This window comes from Cottoperca gobio, chromosome 22, assembly GCF_900634415.1.
Source record: "Cottoperca gobio chromosome 22, fCotGob3.1, whole genome shotgun sequence".
NCBI lineage: Eukaryota > Metazoa > Chordata > Actinopteri > Perciformes > Bovichtidae > Cottoperca > Cottoperca gobio.
In genome coordinates, this window is record NC_041376.1 from 7,015,244 (window position 1) to 7,035,179 (window position 19,936).

The 19,936-nt window shown below is 42.2% G+C and overlaps 2 protein-coding genes across 2 annotated transcripts in view; both read left to right on the forward strand.

Moving 5' to 3' along the window:
• The window catches only part of spred1 (sprouty related EVH1 domain containing 1), a 32,296-nt gene extending 18,113 nt beyond the window's left edge, over positions 1–14,183 (forward strand). Inside the window, exons 4-6 of the mRNA XM_029460561.1 lie at positions 3,305–3,351; positions 8,324–8,479; positions 8,685–14,183. Coding sequence (XP_029316421.1) covers positions 3,305–3,351; positions 8,324–8,479; positions 8,685–9,383 — 902 coding nt within the window. The 3' untranslated portion in view covers positions 9,384–14,183. The remainder of the gene's footprint in view (positions 1–3,304; positions 3,352–8,323; positions 8,480–8,684) is intronic.
• Positions 14,184–15,434: 1,251 nt separating this feature from the next.
• fam98b (family with sequence similarity 98 member B) lies at positions 15,435–18,821 on the forward strand. Its single transcript, XM_029460410.1, has 8 exons — positions 15,435–15,639; positions 15,847–15,995; positions 16,087–16,215; positions 16,321–16,496; positions 16,970–17,050; positions 17,196–17,312; positions 17,496–17,663; positions 17,760–18,821. The coding sequence occupies exons 1-8, from the start codon at positions 15,590–15,592 to the stop codon at positions 17,973–17,975; spliced, it is 1,086 nt and encodes a 361-aa protein (XP_029316270.1). The 5' UTR covers positions 15,435–15,589; the 3' UTR covers positions 17,976–18,821.
• Positions 18,822–19,936: the final 1,115 nt, after the last annotated feature.

Here is a 19,936-nt window from a genome sequence, read left to right on the forward strand (position 1 = left end):
GGCTGCATTATACTATGTGTGTTGGCAGCCGTCCAGTACGTGTGAAATGATACGGGCGTATGTGTATGAACATGGCATGCGTTCTGTAAGCGGGTGTCTACAGCCTGTGTTTGTCATTGGCTTGTAATGGCTGACCTAGCATCTGTTCTAGGAGAGATGCATAGCGTTGATTAGCGTTGATGACTTCCCCCCACTGCTACCTGCTCACTCACCCAAGCATGACCCCTCCTGCGTTATCTTATCAGTGCCAGCTGCACAGATAAACTCCCCACTTCCTGTAGAGACTGGCAGGGCAACACAGTGGGCGATATAGGACAAGGGGAGGGAGCGCGGGTAAGAAAGAGGTAGGGGCAGGAGTCGGGACACACAGAATGGGTGGCAACCTGAGACGGGGGCAGAGCTTTAGTCAGAAGAAACTTGACCAGGTTGGGCTTTTGTGCTGCTGAAGTGTGAGCACTGACTAGTCTGGTCAAAAAAGGGTAAGGTTTAGTCTGTCTGTGTTCAGTGTGGCATTTCTACATTCAACTAAATAAAGCTAAACTAGATATTACACTTGGGTGGAGCTGGGTCTCTGAGTTTAGTTAGCAGCTTTGGGTCCTGATAAGCAATATTTTTCAGTACAGTGTCAGAGGTTGCAAAGTCATCCAATTAGCAAGAGAATCGCCAGCTCAGCAATCTGCTACCCAGCCCCATGTTACACAAGAGGCTGGCTGGGGAGCTATAATCTCTTTTACTCTCTAGACCTGGAAACCCTGGGGAGCATAGAGGAGGTACAGCAGAACATATCGTAAAGGCTTATCACGACCAGGCATCAGTCGGCTCTTGCCCACAAGCGTTTATCTGAGATTTGTACTTCCTGGGCACGAGTCCACACAGAGTCAAGGTAAAACGTAAGCACGGGCAACAACTGTGGGGTTGGTTTTGAGAATAGCGTTGCCTGTGAATCAATACAAAGAGTTATGGATTGCTGTTAACGTGACGCTATATTAGTGAGAGGATGTTATATCGGAGAGTTAGTTTTACTGTTTTACTAAACTTTATAAGACGATTGACAGAAGATGTATTTTAATAATCAATTTCTAAGCAAACATTCCCCAAAATTACTACTTCCAGCAAATAGTTCCTCAAATATAAATGTTTCTTTGTGGCTTTCCTCAATGACTATTTTTGGATTTTGGAGTGTTGGTCAGACATTAAGCAATATGAATGTTTTTCACTATTTTCTCACATTTTATAGACCAAACGATTAATTGAGAAGTTATTCTGAATGAAAATAATACTTAGTTGAATCCCTAGTTCACATGACATAACATGAATGCTTTGGGAGGAAGGTTGAACATGTCTGAGAGCTGGTCAGTGTGATTAGACACATTCCCCTCACCTCACCCAGAGGCTGTACGGTCTGTCTGCTTGTAAGTGCTTCAACTCTTTCCTGTGAATGTCAGCTACAGCAGGTGATGGTGAGCTCCATCTCCCCGGTGCCTGCACTTCTCTCTCTCTCTCTCTCTGTCCTGCACTTCTCTGTCCTCTCCTCCCTCCGCTCTCCTTTCTCTCCTGGCATCTTCTGTATTCTGCCAGTGTTGTGTAATGCCTCTCTTCAGCTCAGGCAGGCAGGTTCTTCTGTATTCCTGTTGCATCGTTGTGCTGCTGGACTGCTGCATGAATGTGTGTGTGTGTGTGTGTGGGGGGGGGGGGGGGAGAGAGAGAGAGAGAGAGAGAGAGAGAATATGTTTTGCCTGTATGTGTGCGCACGTGTGTGTATCAGTCTTGCAGTCCTCTGTTGCCATGGCAACGCTGGGCACATGGCTCAGGCAGCTTCGCGGCCCAGCACTGCCAGAGTCGTGCTGCAGGAAGCCTCTTTCTCTCTGTAGTGGAGAAATGCATACAGACACGCAGACACAAACACCTTTCTCCATGTGATGCAGAGAGGGACAGACAGACAGATTGACAGACTGGGTCTAACACAAGCCCAGTGAGGACTTCTGTCCTCTGTGTTGCTGTCCCCCCCCCCCCCCACACACACACACTGAATGCAGCAGACAGACTGATGCCTCAGTGCTTCAAATGAGGCCTCAGTGATCCTAATTAAGTGAACCTAAGTTTTTAAAAAGAACCTCTTGATGCCCCAGGTACAAACAGTTTTCCCTTCATCCCAGTGGAAATGGTTTAATCCCTGTTTTCTGCGACATTGCCAAGACCGTAGCCTCAACCATTTTCTCTTCTATTAAGTTTCTTTACCCGTGTTTTCTTTTATCCAGGTTTGCTTTCTTTAGACCGTACACTGTATTTACTAAGGCCGGGTACAATTACAACTAGTCTGAATACCAGTGCCTGTAAAGTGATAATTATACTAAATAGTACTTTCTTCTTCATCTTAATCATATAACACACCGCATACTGACCTGAACTACTAGTGTCTGTCACTACACTGCTTATCATGCAGAAATTTAATCTTTTTTCTTAGATTATCCTCTTAAAATGTCCTTTAACAGTTAATGTTAGTAGAAAAAACAGCATTTTGTGTCAACAATATTAGTAACGCAAGTGTCTTTCCTCGGGTTCCACCCTCCACAGTTTCCTCCTCTGTGGTAATGAAAAGCTGTAACACGGTCGCCCTGATACCTGAAACATAAGCTCTGACTCCTGCATTGGCAGACGAGGTGTTTTGGATGCGGAAATAGCACATTGGGGGTTTTAGCCGAGGTCGGGGTTACATTATTCTAGACATGCATATTTCATTAACTTCTGTGTGCCCCACTGACACAAAGCAGCTTTCATTTCCCCATTAGGCTACAGTCAGAGGAAAGCAGAAGTCTTGTCCTTTCCTGGCCTGACAAGAATCAGCAATGTAAATCTGTTGGCTCGAACATGCTCTGTAGAGGAGACGTCGTACATTGAGAGTGGAATGGTTTGGATAAATACAAAATGAATGACACGTATTCTTACGACGCTAAGGTTTGAAAATAGCACAAGGAAGTCAGACGAGTCCGTTGCACCTTTCACTGCTGAGGTTACGTTCCAAAAACAAGTCTTTCCTTGTATTTGTCAACCAATTGTAGTAATTGACACTAAAGATAGTGCTATGTGTATGTACCGGCTTGGTTAAGTACATTAAACCTGCACGTTGATAATACCATTGGTGGGTGAGAATGTATATGTCACATATGTGTGCTGTTAGTACTTTACAAGCCTGTAGTTGCTTATTTAAATGTAACCGTGTCTGTATTGGTTTGAGCGTGTAAAGCGATGGAGTCGGGCCTCTAATCCTTTTTCCCCTCTGGGTTTTTTTCCTTCTCTGTTTCAGGTTTTCGGCCGTTTGGGGAAGGGGATACTCCCGAGGATGGACTACCGGTGAGTGAGATTTAAAGCCATGAAACATATACAACTGTAATATAAATGCTTCTCTTGCTGAGTTCGAGGAGCATTTCTCTGTGAATGTGTGTTGAGCAATTTATTTTATGAGTGAAACACACAAAAACTAAGATTAATTCTTTTGGGATTAAACATCCTCGTGTCACGGAGTTGGGAATAAACGATGATCGTGTTAAAGTGCACCTTCGGTAGGTTTTTATAAAGTTGCGCTCCCTAACTATTAGAACGAAAGCAGGACATAGCTCGAACCTGAGCCAAGCCATATGTTTGAGCCCTGATGTGTCCCACCCAGGCGCTGACACCTGCCTTTGTTTTCTAACAGTTGTTCTTGGAGATTTACAGGTGTTTAACCAGTGCCAGCCAGACCCTGAGGTGGAGCTGGGTGTTAGCCAGCGAATGTGCTGGAGCAGGCTTAGCTGTCTCTATCAATCTAACTTGGTAGCTGTCACTCTTGTTACAATTGATGCCGATATAATAACTATTGCCTCAGGAGCTGGTTGTTCAAAGGCAGGTTGGCAAAAAATGCTGTGTAATTTCACCGTTCTCCAAAGTGAATGTGTTTCTTCATGAGCTGGGCCTCTTTTTGTTGACAGCTTGAGAACTGTTAAGGTGCGTTATGTTAAGAGTTGTATATATTTCCTTGACATGTGGCACTCTATTGACTGTCGACATGTGTGGTTAAGAAAGCCTCGTTGCTCTTCAGCGGAGAAAGGCAGCAGGTATATAGTTCAAGTCTACACGCCCATGTTCATTTGTTTTAGATATCGGGCCCGTTACAGGGACATCTGTCACCTGTGCTTCTGATAGCAAAGTAGGTGAAAAGACACATTCGCTGAAGGAAGGGCAGTTCTTGTAATGCACGCTTACACTGATCGACAACTGTCCTGCATTAGGCGCTACCTTTTGTGAAACTTAGAATTAATTACTGTTGACACTGTTTCTGGTAGGGTTTGGTAACCTTCAAAACATACTAAGGAATTGAGACAACACACAAAGAACTCAAATAGTAGCCTCAACAAGAATTCATTTTGTGCTGTTGTATTGCATCGCTGATTCTGTTTATTGACAATGTCCCTCAAGTTCAACATGCTTGAACCACACTGTACCTCCCATGACTTAGTTTTTAGCACTCGTCAGAGGACTGTCATCACCTTTGACCTGCGTAGTGTCTCACATCCTGTACGATGTGGACCAGAAGAAGAGTGAGAAGGAGGGGAGAGCCGCTTTCCTGTGGTAAAGTTTCTCTTTAAGGAATCAGCCTGAACATACAGGAAATCCAATGGCACCACTGTTGCTAGGCAGCAGGGGGGGGGGGGAGGGGGGGCAGCGGGAGGGAGGGGGGGGGGGGGGGGGGGCTGGTGGTGGGGTGTTCACAAGGTTCAGTGAGTGAGCCACCGAGGGTGTCACCATGGTGATTTGGCATCCGAATGTTGCGGTCGGAGACCTGGGCTACAGAGAAAGAGAAGTGAACCAGCGGCAAGTGCTGCAGCCAGAGAACTAGCAAATACCAGCACACAACAAGGTGTTTCGCTTTACACCCCATCAAAAAGTCCCGCCACTGTTCGTGCAGATGATACAACAGCATACACAGGCTCGGGGAGGTATATGGTGTCTAGTATAGAAATGTGTTCTGGCCTTTAGTTTAGAAGCAGGAGATGGGTCCTGCATTGACCTCGTTGAGACACCAGGGTCTCCTCAGCATGGGAGGTCACCATCAAGCCTTGTTTAGTTCCCTGATTAGATTCAGATCTCTTTTTAAAAAAGAATCTCTTGTACTTCGAATTTTCTGGAATTTATGATAGCCTTGCATTGCTACAAGCGTTTGACTTGTGTATGTGTGAGCAGGCTTGTCCGTGTGTGTGTGTGTCAATGTACATGCGTTCAAGACGGTCTCCTCCGCCCACATCCTGCCCACTGAGGCTCAGCACCCACTTGTATGCCCTTCACAAGCTTACCACATTCTTCCTCTCACTCAGAAACACACACTACATGCACATGTCACATATTTTACCCATATTTATGAAAAAAATAAAAAAAGAAGAAGAAGAAGAAGAAAAAAAGAAGGAAAAAACAACGTGGTTGCACAACACCCTACTCAGCTGTGATGACCCACTGCCAGGAATTATTCAGTACCACCACAGTCCTTCCGCTAGTACAAAGAAAAATGTGGGTTTTTTCGAATGCCACAGGAAAACATCCGCATCTAATTTAGCGCTGGCAGGAAGTTTTCTCTTATCAGTTTAGTACACAGAGGTTTTGTTGGCCAGTTGACTTTTACAGCCTCCCTCACAGACCAGAAACCTTCTGGATTGGTGTGTTTCCATAGTGCTCCATAAAGCACCTTGGAGCCAGGAAATAGAGCGTTTTAAATGAATAGTTTGACATCTTTGTAAATGTGTTTATTAGCTCTTTTTGTTGTTGCTGAGAGTTAGATAAGAGTTGATAGCACTCTCATACGCGTCTGTTAAATATGAAGGCCTGTTAGCTTAGCTTAGCATAAAGACAGGGGGAAACATATATAACATTTATATTTAGCCTACAGACATGAGAGTCTTCTTATCTAACTGTCTGCAACAAAGCTAATGAGCATATTTCCCAAAATGTTGAACCATTTGTTAAAGGGAGATGGGGAGTAGCCCGGAACTTGGCTGTGCTTCTTTGTTTGTAAGTTAACAAGACACAGAGATGAGCACCACTCATGGTGGCCGATCCCTATTTTGAAGGAGTGTGAGAAACACATACAAACAGACGTAAATCACTTAGTGTTTGTGATCAAGCGTCCGAAGCATGCACATCATCTTTTCTTCTCCATGAGATCTAGCATGTTCTGAAGGTTTTCAGTATGTGGTCCGACCCCAGCCTTCCCTGTCCTGAGCCCCTGTGCCTTTTGAGGGCGGAAGTGCATGGATCCCTGATGTTGGTGTGGAGCCAGGTTGCCCCTGGCTCCCACCACCTCCATCCCTCGTCTCCCCTCCTCTCCTCTCCTCCCTCACCCAGCCACATCTCTAGGGTCAGCTCAGCTCCAGATTGGCCCCCACGCATGCCTTTGAATGGTGGGGCTTAGGCAAGCGCTTTAAAAGGAAGCCCAAGTCTGTTTCCCATTTCACCCCCCCACCCCTCGCTCCTTTCTTTCTTTCTCCCACATACACACACAGCTGTCATCTGGTGTTTTAAGTTCTGTGCTGCATTTCTCCAGCTGGAGCTGGTTTATGACATTCCCTCGGCAGACTCTTTGGCCTCTCGCTCTCTTTCTCCCATTTCTCTCTCTACACACACACACACACACACACACACACACACACACACACAAAGTCATTTTTTCCTGTTCTGTTCTTTCTCTTCTCTCTCTCTCTCTCCACTGTCTCCTATTCCTCACATTCCCCTGCAGACGCTGTGGATGTGCGTTACACCACTTGGTATGTTTGGAGGCAAAGAGGGAGCAAAGTCGCACACATGCACACACCATGTGTTAGCAGTCTAGAGGGGGGGGGGGGGGGGAGTACGCGGAGGAGAGAGAGAGGGAAAAAAAGAAGAGAAAGAGAGGGAAAAAAAAGAAGTCAAAGGAAGCATCTCTTAGCAACCACAGGACAGTAATTACTGTAGCAGCAGCTGGGAGCAAACCAGATTTCCGCTGTGCGTTAAAGCACTGGCGTGGGCTACTTTACACACGGCACTGACTAACCAGAGCCAGCAGCCTCCTCCACACGCAGAGCAGAGAGAGAGAGGGAGAGAGAGAGAGAGAGAGAGAGAGAGAGAGAGAGGGAGAGAGAGAGAGAGAGGGAGAGAGAGAGGGTGGGAGAAGGAGAAGAGAGGAGGACTAACCCTGCCTTGATGAGGTCGGGGTGTGTGTGGGAAAAGAAGGACAGCTAGCCAGTGTGTACAAGGCTTGAATATGGTTGGATCGAACTCGTGCGTGTGAAGATACCTCGGCGTGTGTCCATGTTTGTGTGTCTCTGAGTTGACTTGAAGAGATATGTAACCTTGAAGAGCCTTTATTTTGGTTATTTGGATCATTTTCAGACAGTTTATCCATTAAGACTGCGTTGAGAAAGAAGGCACAGCTTAAGTTCTGCTCATTTTCATGTGATCTGCATATGTAGCTAGGAATGATACAGATGGTTGTGCTGAAATAATGCTGGACATGAAATATCATCACACAGCTCTTGATGTAATAACTGACAATCCTCCCCCATCTCTCATCACCTCTGCACACATGAATCATGAATAGCCATCACTTTTGATGTTGTTGCCATGAGTACTGAAGTATTGGACCACTTCTATTGGATCTATAACTATTTATTTCCAGAAATACGTTTTTTTTTTTGCTGTTTATATTTTCAAGTGTGTTTGATGCCGACTGTGGCATTCACAAGATGTTATTTATAGACGTCTCCTTCCGATTGATGTCAACATTGAGCTTCCCTCGTGTAATTGTGAGGTTGTTTGGCGTGAGGTGGAAGGAATATTCGCTCGCCTTCGTTCCGCCTCACATGGTTTCCAACATTTTTTTTTCCTCGCATGTTTCAAGTGCCTTCCTTTTTCTTTTTAGGCCTGTGTTTGTAGATTTTGCATCAGTTAAAAATGTTTGTTGGAACACATGCAAGGCTGATGGGAACTCGGAGTTCTTAACAGAAGGGCCTTGAGTCATCGCCACACAGCACAGTCGTTTGGCCAAGCGTGGGCACAGGATGCCCTCTGGTGGTTACAAGTGGAACACACACACAGGAGTCAAAAACAGCTGTGGTCAAGAAAAGCTTTTGACAGTTGATGTGAGAATAAAATATGTTGAGAGCTTCAACCTATACTTATACTTATACTTACTTATACCTATAAGTGTTTAAGTACGCGCGCTCTTCTGAGGGGAAACATGGGATGTATTTCAGTTTTTCTTCAATTTCCTTTTCATGAACTATCAAACTTACTTGATTTCTTTCTTTCTGTATTTCTCCAGGTGTGTGATGAGCCTCCCTCCATCTGTACCCCAATGAAAGAGCCCTTCTCTCCCCTGAACCACGTCGTCTCCACCGAGCCATTCAGGGGCTGCTACGTCCGTGCCCAACCCTTCGACGAGTTTCCTTCCAGCAACCGCCGCTACCTGCCTCCACAGGTCTGCGTCTCCTCCACGCAAACAATCACATTTCATCACAAGTCAAATTATAAGTTTCTCAAAAATGACTTCCGATTGTTACGAAAAGGTGGATTCTTTGAGTGCAAGATTGAAGCTAGTGAAATAAAATTGTCTGAGTGAAGTATTATATTTACTTAAGTTACAGCAACAAAGTATCTAATTCTCAATTTGTCCTCTTGTTAAGGTCTCCTTTAAGTCGACTCGTCATGTCAGTTTTCACATGGACGAAGAGGAGATTGTTCGCATCAACCCACGCAAAGACGTGCTCATCCGCGGCTATGAGGACTACCGCCACCCTGTCATGTGGAAACAGGAGGCCGACCGCGAGGACATGGACTTCCCCACCGCCTTCCACAAACTGGACAGTAAGAAGTGCGAGTACCTCTTTCCCGACGGCCCGTGTGGGGACTCCCACTCTGGCCCTGGTATGGGCATTGGAACAAGTATGGGTTTGGGTCTGGGCAAGGACACAGCCATCAAGACTCAGCCCTCGCCATTGCTCAAGTCCAAGAAGGGCCGGCGGCGGCGAGAAGACGGCGAGCGTTCGCGCTGCATCTACTGTCGGGAGATGTTCAACCACGAAGACAACTGGCGGGGGCAGTGCCAAGACGCCCCCGACCCGATCAAGCAGTGCATCCACAAAGTCAGCTGCATGCTGTGCGCCGAGAGCATGCTGTACCACTGCATGTCCGACTCCGAGGGCGACTTCTCAGACCCCTGCTCATGTGACACATCTGACGAGCAGTTCTGCCTGCGCTGGCTGGCCCTGGTGGCGCTCTCCTTCATCGCGCCCTGCATGTGCTGCTACCTGCCTCTGCGCGCCTGCCACCACTGTGGCGAGGCCTGTCGCTGCTGCGGGGGCAAGCACAAGGCCGCGGGGTGACCCGACAACGGACTCTGGGACACCCTCAAAGCTAGCTAACACAGGAAGTGGATAAAAGCGGAAAATTAAAAAGCCGGCATCCTTTTTTCATTCCCCTCTCAGACGGGGTGATATGTTGTTGATCCCCAGCTCTGAGGGCTTTTGGAGATTTCAGTTTGTGTTTGTCGCCGACAAGCAGCAGTGGAGGACAAACCATATGCTTTGTGGGAGCTCTGAGCATCAAGCTAAGTTCAGGAGCTTAATCTGAGGAGAAGAGCAGGAGGCAGCGTCAAGATTAATAGACTTGGAGATGTTACTAAACACACCTGTGTACACACACACACAATACACACATACACACACACACACACACACACACACGCACACACCCCTATCTCTTACATTCGCACTCATGCATTGACAAAAGCCAGGCCACAAATGTCAGAACTCTACTACAAGAAATGTGTAACTTTATGAAGGAAATTGTCTTTTGTACAGAGAGCGACAACTTAATGACAAAAAAAGAAAACAAAACTATTCTGCGTTCAGAAAAAATACTTGCTGTTTGAGTATGCTAAAAGGGATATGTTCTTGCTTTTTTGTGAATTTACAGTTGGGTAACAGTGGCCTTTCCTTCACGGCTTAAGCATTTGCTGACAATGTAATTACTAGACAGAGAAAAGTGCACTAGAAATGGTATTCCCCCGAGTAAAGGTAACCCCTCTCAAATTCTCGTGGTACATTAACCACCATATGTAGTGTAATTTTAACATTTAAGAGATGTTGCTGTGGTGGATGTATCGCCAAATTCCTTGTTTTTTTTCCTTTCCATCGAATGTTGGAAAAAAAAAATCAAAAAGGTAACATCTTGTTTTTGAAGGTACAGCTTTAGGTATGGCTTTTTGACATTCAATAAGAAGACGTTAAAATGATAACCTCGCTTTCCCCGAGGTGATTTAGACCATTTGATTGCATTCCAAAAAATAAAGGGATCGATTCCGTGATTAGAAGGGAAATGATGGCAAAGACTTTACCGTGCCGATGTTCCCCAAAATAGGTTTTTTTCCAACGTCATGAAAAATAGTATTAGAACTTCTTGAAGCCAATACATGACAATTCCATTTACTCCAGTGAATTTCAGTTTTAGTCCAGTTATTTACTGCTGTCGTAAAATTGGTGTTTTTTGTTTCTTATTTGTTATTTTCCTGCTCATTTTCTAATTATTTTTTAAACAAAAGGCTGAAATGTTGCTCAACCAGCAAGTTTTGTTTCGGTGAGTAAAGGGGTTTCAGTGCTCCTTGGTTAAATGATGAGGCACTTAAATTAGGTTATTCTTTTATTTAGAATTCCTCAGATTAAAAATGTTTAGTCTGTACATATATTTGACTAATTTAACGTTCAATTAAGCGTTGGGGGGGGGGGGAAACCCTCCTGAAAGCACTGCTCTCCCAAGCTTTGGTTGCAGCACCCTCTCCAAATTTCCATGTTTGTCCCATGAATCAGTTTTTCTTTTTGTTTTCTTTTTTATTTCCCCCTCATATCCTGTGTAACTGTAGTATTTCTTTGTTCCTCAAAAGGTCCACTCCTTCCGTACGTCTTCATCTAACAGGCCCTGGATGAATGAATGCATTGTTTCAGGAATGCTGAGTATCTTAGCTATTAAAAAAAAACATACAGGTGTGATGTATGTATGTGTGTGTGTGTGTGTGTGTGTGTGCGTGCGTGTGCGTTTGCGTGTGTGCATAGGTCTTCATATGCACTGTTGATTTGGTGTCGTGTAACGTCACCACTGACTATGTGATTAAGGCTTTGGCTTGTAACAGCGTCCTGTTTCCCGAAGCTTCTTTGTCTGTTGAACAAAGAGACGATCGAACTGTTAAAGGAACAGTTCGACATTTTGGGAAATTCGCTTCTCTGCTTTCTTTTTTTTTTCACGAAGGTTGGATGAGAAGATCAATTCAAGCGTCTTATCTGTAACTGTCTTTTGTTAGCTTAGCATAACAACTGGAAACGGTTATCCTTGGCTCTGTCCAAATGTAACAAACTCTGTCTACCAGCACTTGTAAAGTTTACTGATTGACATGTTATATCTCATTTGTTTAATTTGTTCAAAAACTAAAGTGTAAAAATGATAATTTGCAGTTTTACTGCGGGACACGGGTGGGACTATTTCTGGGATGGACTCAGTGACTATCTGGAGTCCTGTTGTCACCACGAGGTCACTGAGCCGAGCCAAGAAATAGTCCCACACACACAACCCCTCCTTAAAACCGCACTTTGTCATTGTTACACTTTGTTAAATAGTGAGCTTTACTGGTGGCGGTAGGAGAATGTTGTTACCAGGTTAGCTGTTTGCAGCCTTAATGCTAAGCTAAGTGAAGCAGCTGTTGGCTTCATATGTAATTGGCTATAATATGAGGGCGGTATCAATCTTCTTAGCTAACTCTCACAAAAGAAAGGAATTAAGCCTAATTCCCAAAAATGTCAAACTACTTCTTTAAGATCTTGTCGGAAACAGGGAGTCTAGTTGTGTTTGAATCCCATTTCCCACCCAAAAAGAGAAGAACAGTTATAAATTGAACATGTTTGGTCACAAAACCCTTGTTGACTCAAACTAGTCCGAACAAACAACAAACTCCCAACAGTAATAACAGTTCAGTTTGGACGTCCGGCTGCAATAACTGATGCAATTATAATTTAACTAAAGGCATTAGCATGTTTGAAATGAGTGCCACTTGTAATTCCCCTTTAGTGTTTTAACTGCAGATTTGATACAACATCCATGTGCTGTTGCTAACAGATATGCATCTCCTCTCACCTCCTGTCACTCCTGGTTTAAAAGAAATAATGTAGTAACACCTACACGCCAAGACTGGATTACAGGAGAAACATTTATTTTCCTAATTCCGCCCCGACTAACGCTCCCTTTACTTTCTATGCAAACTTTCTAACGTGGGAAACACATTGACCTCTGTGCAGGCTGAGTCAGTGATGGGATAGGACACTTTAACGCTATATATATATGTGTATATATATATATACACATACATATATATATATATACATATATGTATATGTAGATGCCCAACCAGTGGTACCAAACTCCAAACAACCTGTAAATACTTAACACTATATTTAAGTTCTGATAATAATCCCAGCTTTTTTTTTTGTCTTTGAAATGTTAAAGATAGAGCTGTATTTATCGTTGCTGTCAGCATATACTGTAGCTTCAATTGACAGCATTATGTACATAGGTCACCTTTTAGTATTATTTCACATTGAAAAGTAGAGGGCGTTTGTGATGGAAATGACTATTGAGCTTCTAATAGAGTTTCTCTCTAGTTTTGTACGGTAGAAGGAAGGATAGTGCTAACACGGTACAGTAGTGGCAGTCCACTTGTTTCAAAAGTTTGATATATAAATATATATATACATACATACATATAAAGCTGCTAGATACAATCACTAATTTTATTACGTTGACAGAGGAAATCAGCTATGAACGACTGTTAAACCCTAATTCTCCAACAGCATATAACCATGACGGTGAGTTTTTAAATGTTTGATTGCTCTGTGTGATGAAGTGGACACTTGTGCATGTGTGTGGGTGCGCGAGTGTCACTATATACGTGCGTTCTTGTGTGCCCACGAGTGAGTGTGTGTATGTGTGAGTGTACTGTGTGCGTGCGTATGTTGGTTTTCAGTGTGCTGGCTGTGTGTGTGTGTGTGTGTGTGTGTGTGTGGGTTGGTGTGTAACCAAATGTTTGGTTGTGTCATATTCTCCCATTGTAATTGGATTGCCCTGCGTTATTGCAAGCTGAACCAAGGTTTGATGAACCTGATTAAAACTTGCTGGCTGAGAAGCAAAATGTAGGACGTGCATTTATACAAAGTGTAGAGAATGCTGAAATAACACTTCTCATTCTGCATTAACCAGCACAGTGCAACTTCCTGTCATGTACTGTATTATATATGCAACATGTGTCTGTCTGCTTTAATATATATATTTTTTTGACCTGCATTATATAAGACTTCAGTTTTAACCACTTTGCTGCTAGTCTTTTATCCTCTTTCAATCTTGGAAAATTGTGCATATCTTTTGGGAATGCATACAAGTGTACATTCTTGACATTGTGTAGATTAAAAAAAGAAAAAAGCTATATAAACCTGTTTCTCTTCAGTGTATTGTTTTTAAAAAGGTTACTTTTCACAGCAGTTGAGTGGTTATGTTTCAATTCTCCGATGCTTTGGTGCACTGATGATACTATATGTAAGCTTTTTTTCATCTTACAGCGCTTGATGTAACATTTATGTGATTAGTTCTAAATAGTGGAAGACATTTGTGTTTTGAAACTTGCAGTATAAATGGTACTACTCTTAACTATTCTGTAAACACTGCCTGTTTTCTTTCTTTTTTTCTTTCTTTCACTCTCTTTGTGCATATTTCTTTCCTGTGCATCTTGTTTTTTTTCTTGAAGTTTCTTAATGCCATCGGCTTTCACATCCTGACAACCTCAAAAAAGTGCCTCACGTCCATCCTAGTTTCCATTTTATAATTTAACATCTATCGTTTCGGTTCTATTGGTTTCTACACTAGGTTTTTCTTATCATGGTTCGAGAATACCAAGTATATGATTTATAGTCCCAATAACTCATGTCATAGTTGTATTTTCTTTATACAGATGTAGCTCGTTACTTTTCATAAATATATAATGTAAATATGCATACATATGTTTGTAACTGTTTTTATGTTACATCATACACTTGTAATTTGACATATCAAATAACATTATCATAATAAAATGGTGAGTTTTAATCTTTTGCTGTGTAGGCTTCAATGTGTTTTCTTTTTCTTTTTTATCAATCCATCTCTGTAAAATGAATAATAATGAGTTTTGTGAAGACAAATCAACTTTACTGTAGTTAGGGGAATATTTAAATAACCTTCCTCTTTTGTAAATACTTGAAGATCAACTGTCACGAATGAAAACTCCAGTAAATTATACTTCTGCATTTCAAAGACATGCCGGTACTACTGTGTGGAAACAATTTGCTCTTTTAACAGAAAATTAATCTGCAACAATTCTGATAAACAATTAATGTGTGGGTTTAAGGCAAGCATACATGCCAAACATTATTTGGTTCCAGCTTCTCAAATGTGATAATATGCTATTCCTCTGTTTTATGTCATTGTAATCCGGAAATGTTTTTGGATTGTTGATCAGACATAACGAGACATTTGAAGATGACACCTTGGGCTCTAGGAAATTGTGACGGGCTTTCTTCTCTATTTATTAATGGTTAATTGCAACAAAAAAAAGATAAATTGATATTGAAAATCATCATTAGTTGGAGCCTCTACTCCAAAGCCGTCGAGGAGGTGGCAAGACATTACATGTACTGGTGATTGTGTTTAAGGAGAATGTGATTTTAATTGGCGTAAGTAACAACAGAGAAACAACTTAGTCTAACCAAAGTCCATTCGCATCCTATAACACATTTCTCATATTCTGACCTAGATACAGCATGTTATGTGGTGTAAATGAACTAATTGTTGGTGAACCTTGAATGAAAACTTAAACAAGCGTTTACAACTTCATTGTGCATTATGTTAATTCATTTAATTTAGATCATTCTCAGCACTATTTGATGTATTTTCATTTGATCTCTTTGAGCTATTTAACAATTACATTTACCATAACTGTACTTCCTAGATTATTTTACATTCAACATGAGATGGGATCATAAAATATAGCTTGTGTCTGGTAAAAATGTTCAAAAATTCACCTTTTCAGGAAATCTGCCTTGTTGTATCTCCAGAAAATGCATTTAAGGTGAGTATTTTAGAGAACTCTTTCAACCTGTGTAATTCTTAAACCATTTCTAAAGCACGTAACCATTACATTACAATCAATCAATAATTTCACATACTGACCAGAGCCATTCTTCACAATAAATACAGTTGAAAATCAAACACATTTTATTGCTAAAACATGGGTCAAACTTTCAAATTGCAGTTTTACATGTTGTAGTACTGGGGCGGAACCATCGCAGGGGAACCACAGATTTAAAGTCGCACGTTTCACTCCGGATCCCGTACATAACCGGAACAGCAAGGCGGAATATGAGCAACGCAGAAATGAATGGGTGCAAAACCTGTATATGCTGTTGAGTCCGTAACTCCGTCATGTTTTCAGTAGAATAACAGGTTGAAAAAAAAAAAACTCATGGATTCAGCGATGCAGTGCGACATTTTGGACTCGTTAGAGCAGTTTGGGTAAGCTAATGTACTGTTAGCATGGTGCGGTAGCTTTGCATATAGCCACAACAGTCCCCGTTATGTTCGCAGTCTCTGTTTATAAAAGGCAGAGTGGCTGCAATGGCTGGTTAGCAACTTGTGAAGTAGCTGGTTGAAACACTACCTCTAATTTACATCTGGTGGTTGAAGGTTGCTGATTTGACTCTCCTCTCTCTCCGCCTGTAGATACGACGGTCCTCTGCTGGAGGAGAAGGCGCTGCTCGGAGCTGCAGAGGGAGGCCTGTCCTCTCCCGAGTATGTGGAGCTGTGCCGGTGGCTGGCATCCAGGTTACAGCCGCTGTGTGGTCTGGAGGAGAGCATTACTTCCGGTCCAGGTGAGCCCACATCCATTCACATCTGATTATGATGCTCAAAAGTTGTCTCATCTCTCACTGTCAACCTGATTCCTCTCTGTCCTCCCTCCAGACGAGATGGTCAGTCTTCAGCTGGAGATGAGTGGTCTGCTTAAAGAGTTGCACTGTCCTTATGAAGAAGTCGTTTCAGCAATTCTCAAGGGCAGTGTGCGGAATAAAAAAGATCATCTCAAATGTGTCTGTATGTAATCAAATCTTGCTGCTTATTCCAATCATTGTGCTACAAAATGTGTGTGTGGTCAGTGAGTAATTTAAGGATATGATTTGTGTGTTTCTTTTCATGCAGTGTTTCTAAGCTCTGAGCTCCAGGCAGCTCAGATTGTGAAGAGCAGAGGAGTCTCTCGTAAACAACAAGAAGAGAGTCCGGTGTGTCAGGAGCTCCTGGCAATCTGTGAAACACTGAATCTACCAGAGCCCAGAGGACAGGACGCAGCAGCAGTTTTGTCCCAAGTCCAAGACGAGGTGGGACTATTTAATACCATTTTAAGTACATTCATGTCGGGGCCAAATGTTTTTGTTGTTGTGCATTCTTTTAACACTGGTTTGAACAGTGTCGTATGGCAAACGCATTCAAAACCATGGCATCCTTGCACTTCCTTATAGGTTTCATATTAATACGTATATTTTTTTAATTTAATTTGCAATGTTTACTTTTAACTGGCCATGTTCCCATGTGTCTTGCTTGCAATAATCTCTAGCATTTAAAATGATTTGTTTTCAGGGGCAGGAACGGTAACACTATGGAGTCTTTCCTTTTTGATTGTCTTTACTTTGAATTGTTTTACAGTCATATAACGGCCAACACACTTGACTTGTAGGCATACATTGAGTTGCACTTGTTCATGTGTTGTATTGTGCTATTTTAGATGACAGCTTCATTGTTGTTCCTTCCTTTTGTGTTGTGCTAATTTATCAAACCCTGTGTGTCATTGTAGGTTGATAAAGTGCTTAAAGATCTTCCAAATGGCTGCATTGGGAACCCGGTGTTAAAGAAAGCTCTATGCAGTGAACAATGGGTAAGTAATGAACTGGAATTAATCACATATGAACTATTGTATCTGTATATTAGTTGCTGGGTGTCATTTTTAGTATAATGTAAAAGTGTTTTATAATTGAACTCTCCTTGGCTTCATTTTTTTTTCTTTCTTTTAATCTCTGCAGGAAAGGTTGCACAACATAAACGCAGCTCTGTCTTCAGAGTACGAGTGTCGACGCAGGATGCTGATCAAACGGCTGGACGTCACAGTTCAGTCATTTGGCTGGTCAGACAGAGCCAAGGCACGTTTAAATATCAATCGCACACTCTTTTTTTCCCTCCATCACGGGGGGAGGGGAGAAGGAGTCTAAACTGATGACAATTATGGGGGAAATATTAATTATGTAAAAGCTGATAACTGAAAAGCAATTTGGGTTTCATTAGAAGCTGATTGTTATCTTATGCGTGTGCCTGTGGTTTGTTAGGTAAAGGTAGACAGCATGGCTAGGGCCTACCAGCCGAGGAGACACTCTCTGAGGCCGCAGTCCACAGTGGACATGGCCGAGCTGCTGGCTGCCAGAGAAGACATCTGCAACGTGGTGAAGACCAGCAGCGGCAGCAGCAGGGAGAACACTGCTTGCGCTGTCAACAGGGTACAGAATAACTTTTCCTCGTTCCTAGTAAACGGCCTAAATCCGATCTTTTTGTTTTTCTTCCGAGACGACCATTTATCTGTCTTTTATCCGCAGATTCTGATGGGGAGAGTCCCCGACAGAGGAGGACGTCCCTCCGAGATAGAAGCTCCACCTCCTGAGATGCCACCCTGGCAAAAAAGACAAGATGGAGGCGGTGGTGGCTGGGGAGGCCGTGGTGGTGGACGAGGGGGAGGAAGTTGGAGAGGTGGTGGTGGAGGAAGGGGAGAATGGAACCAAGGAGGATATGGTGGAAAGAGAGGACGGTATTAATTTTTACTGACACTCCTGTAGTTTTTTTTTTTAGCGATCCGGATGTCGTGTTTGACAAACTATTCGGTTTTCTATGGAGTCAGAAAACACTTTTTATCTGATGGCAGTGGAAAGTCTTCCTGATTTAGATGCTCACAGTATTTTTTACTTAGTGTTTTTATTTTATTTTTGAAAAATGTTCTCCGTGTTGAAGTGAAAATACCAGTTATCCCATAACATCATTACAAGTAAAGGTTTGCTCAAGAACAAATGATTTTAACATCTGCATTGGGCCACAATGCTGTAACTGTGTCCCAAATCCATATTTCATACCGATTCTAAGGAGGCTTTGAGTACGTATTGTTTTCATACTGTAAAAGTTATTAATCAGGATGGTTACAAAATAGTATAGTAGATTTGCCTGTGCTGTCGATGGAGGGTAAGCTGCTCATAATTGGAAAACATTAAAACGATAAGTATGTGGGAGTCCATGAGCTCCAAACAAGACTTCCAATTTTGAAGAGAAACGTGTGTGTGTGTGTGTGTGTGTGTGTGTGTCTGAAAGTTTCACTGGGAAACACTGAAAAGATGGACAAAGACACTACATGCGTTTTTCTTCCGCATAAGATGAAAGTTCTTTACCCGAAACATTTTTGCCTTTTTTAAGGCGTTAAAGGATAGACTGATCTTTCTGACTAAAGAGGCGTCAGTGTGCACCCTGAAGACTGAAACACTACCTGTTGGAAATCGAGCTCAGGACAGTCAGAAGATTAGAACATCTCTCCTTATTTCCTTGCAGATTCTGTACCAGCTGTGATCCTTTTTCAATTCTGAATTTATTTAATAAAGAACTATTTGTAATGTAAACTATTATGTTGCTGTAACGTACACAAATTGTGAAACCAGACGAGATGGAGAGCCACCGCCTAATTCCTACCACAAGGTGGCGTGATAGCTGCTGTTAACTCAAACACAGGTGTTCAACATCTTCATACATAAACTTGTATTTCCAAATATTTATTCTTGGCTGAAAAGATTTTACTATTTTTATTTTTTTCAATGGCATACCATTTTTGTTTTCTTCAATAGATAGTTTATACAGTTTGTACAATAACCAATTTTCATAAAAGCAGAATTTTACATTATGAACAACATACCTGTACATGGACAAAACATCACACAATCACTCTTTTCAGTCTCCACACTAAGACTCAATCAGTATCTTAAAAACCTGAAACAAATTCTTCCGGGCCTTAAAGATCCACTTTTAAACATCTCGACAGCAAATAAGATGAATTTTTCTCCAGTTAAGTTGGATCACTGCCCGCGCGTCTGACACCAAACAACACAAACATCAGGGTAAGACAATTGAGGGATTTAAAAATCACTTTGGCCACATTTTAAATTAAGTCCGTGCCTTGATATTGATAATAATCGGCAAAATATTTCAAATTAACATTGTTAAAACATTTGACTTCATGTAAACGTTGCCATGCCTGTAAGCATTGTTTCTGGTGAACTTCAGAATCGGGCTGTAAATACTTCCTATAGCTGCAGCAGGAAATGTACTTCATGTCACAAAGGGATCGAAGCCCAACTCAAGAATTATCATGATCATTGTTTATAATCCTTGTGCTTCATGCATGGATGTCTCAAATGTATCGATTGGCGGTAAACATCACTGCAAACAAACGAGCATTAAATGAAACTGAGAAAAACGTCCTTCATATTATGCAACAATAATAAAAAAAGGCAGATATTTAGGCACTTTGTCTTTTAAAAATATTTTTGAAGTATATTGATCTTGCTCCAATACAGCATTCAGAGTTCTCATTTAAAACAAAACAAAAAAGGATTAAAAACATGAGTATAAAATGATCTAGTTTTATTCCTAACTCAAAAACCTGCTCTCATTCTTTTTTCTCCACTCAACTATTATGTTTCTGGAACCTGAGCAATGCATTTCTACTTCCCATCAATCC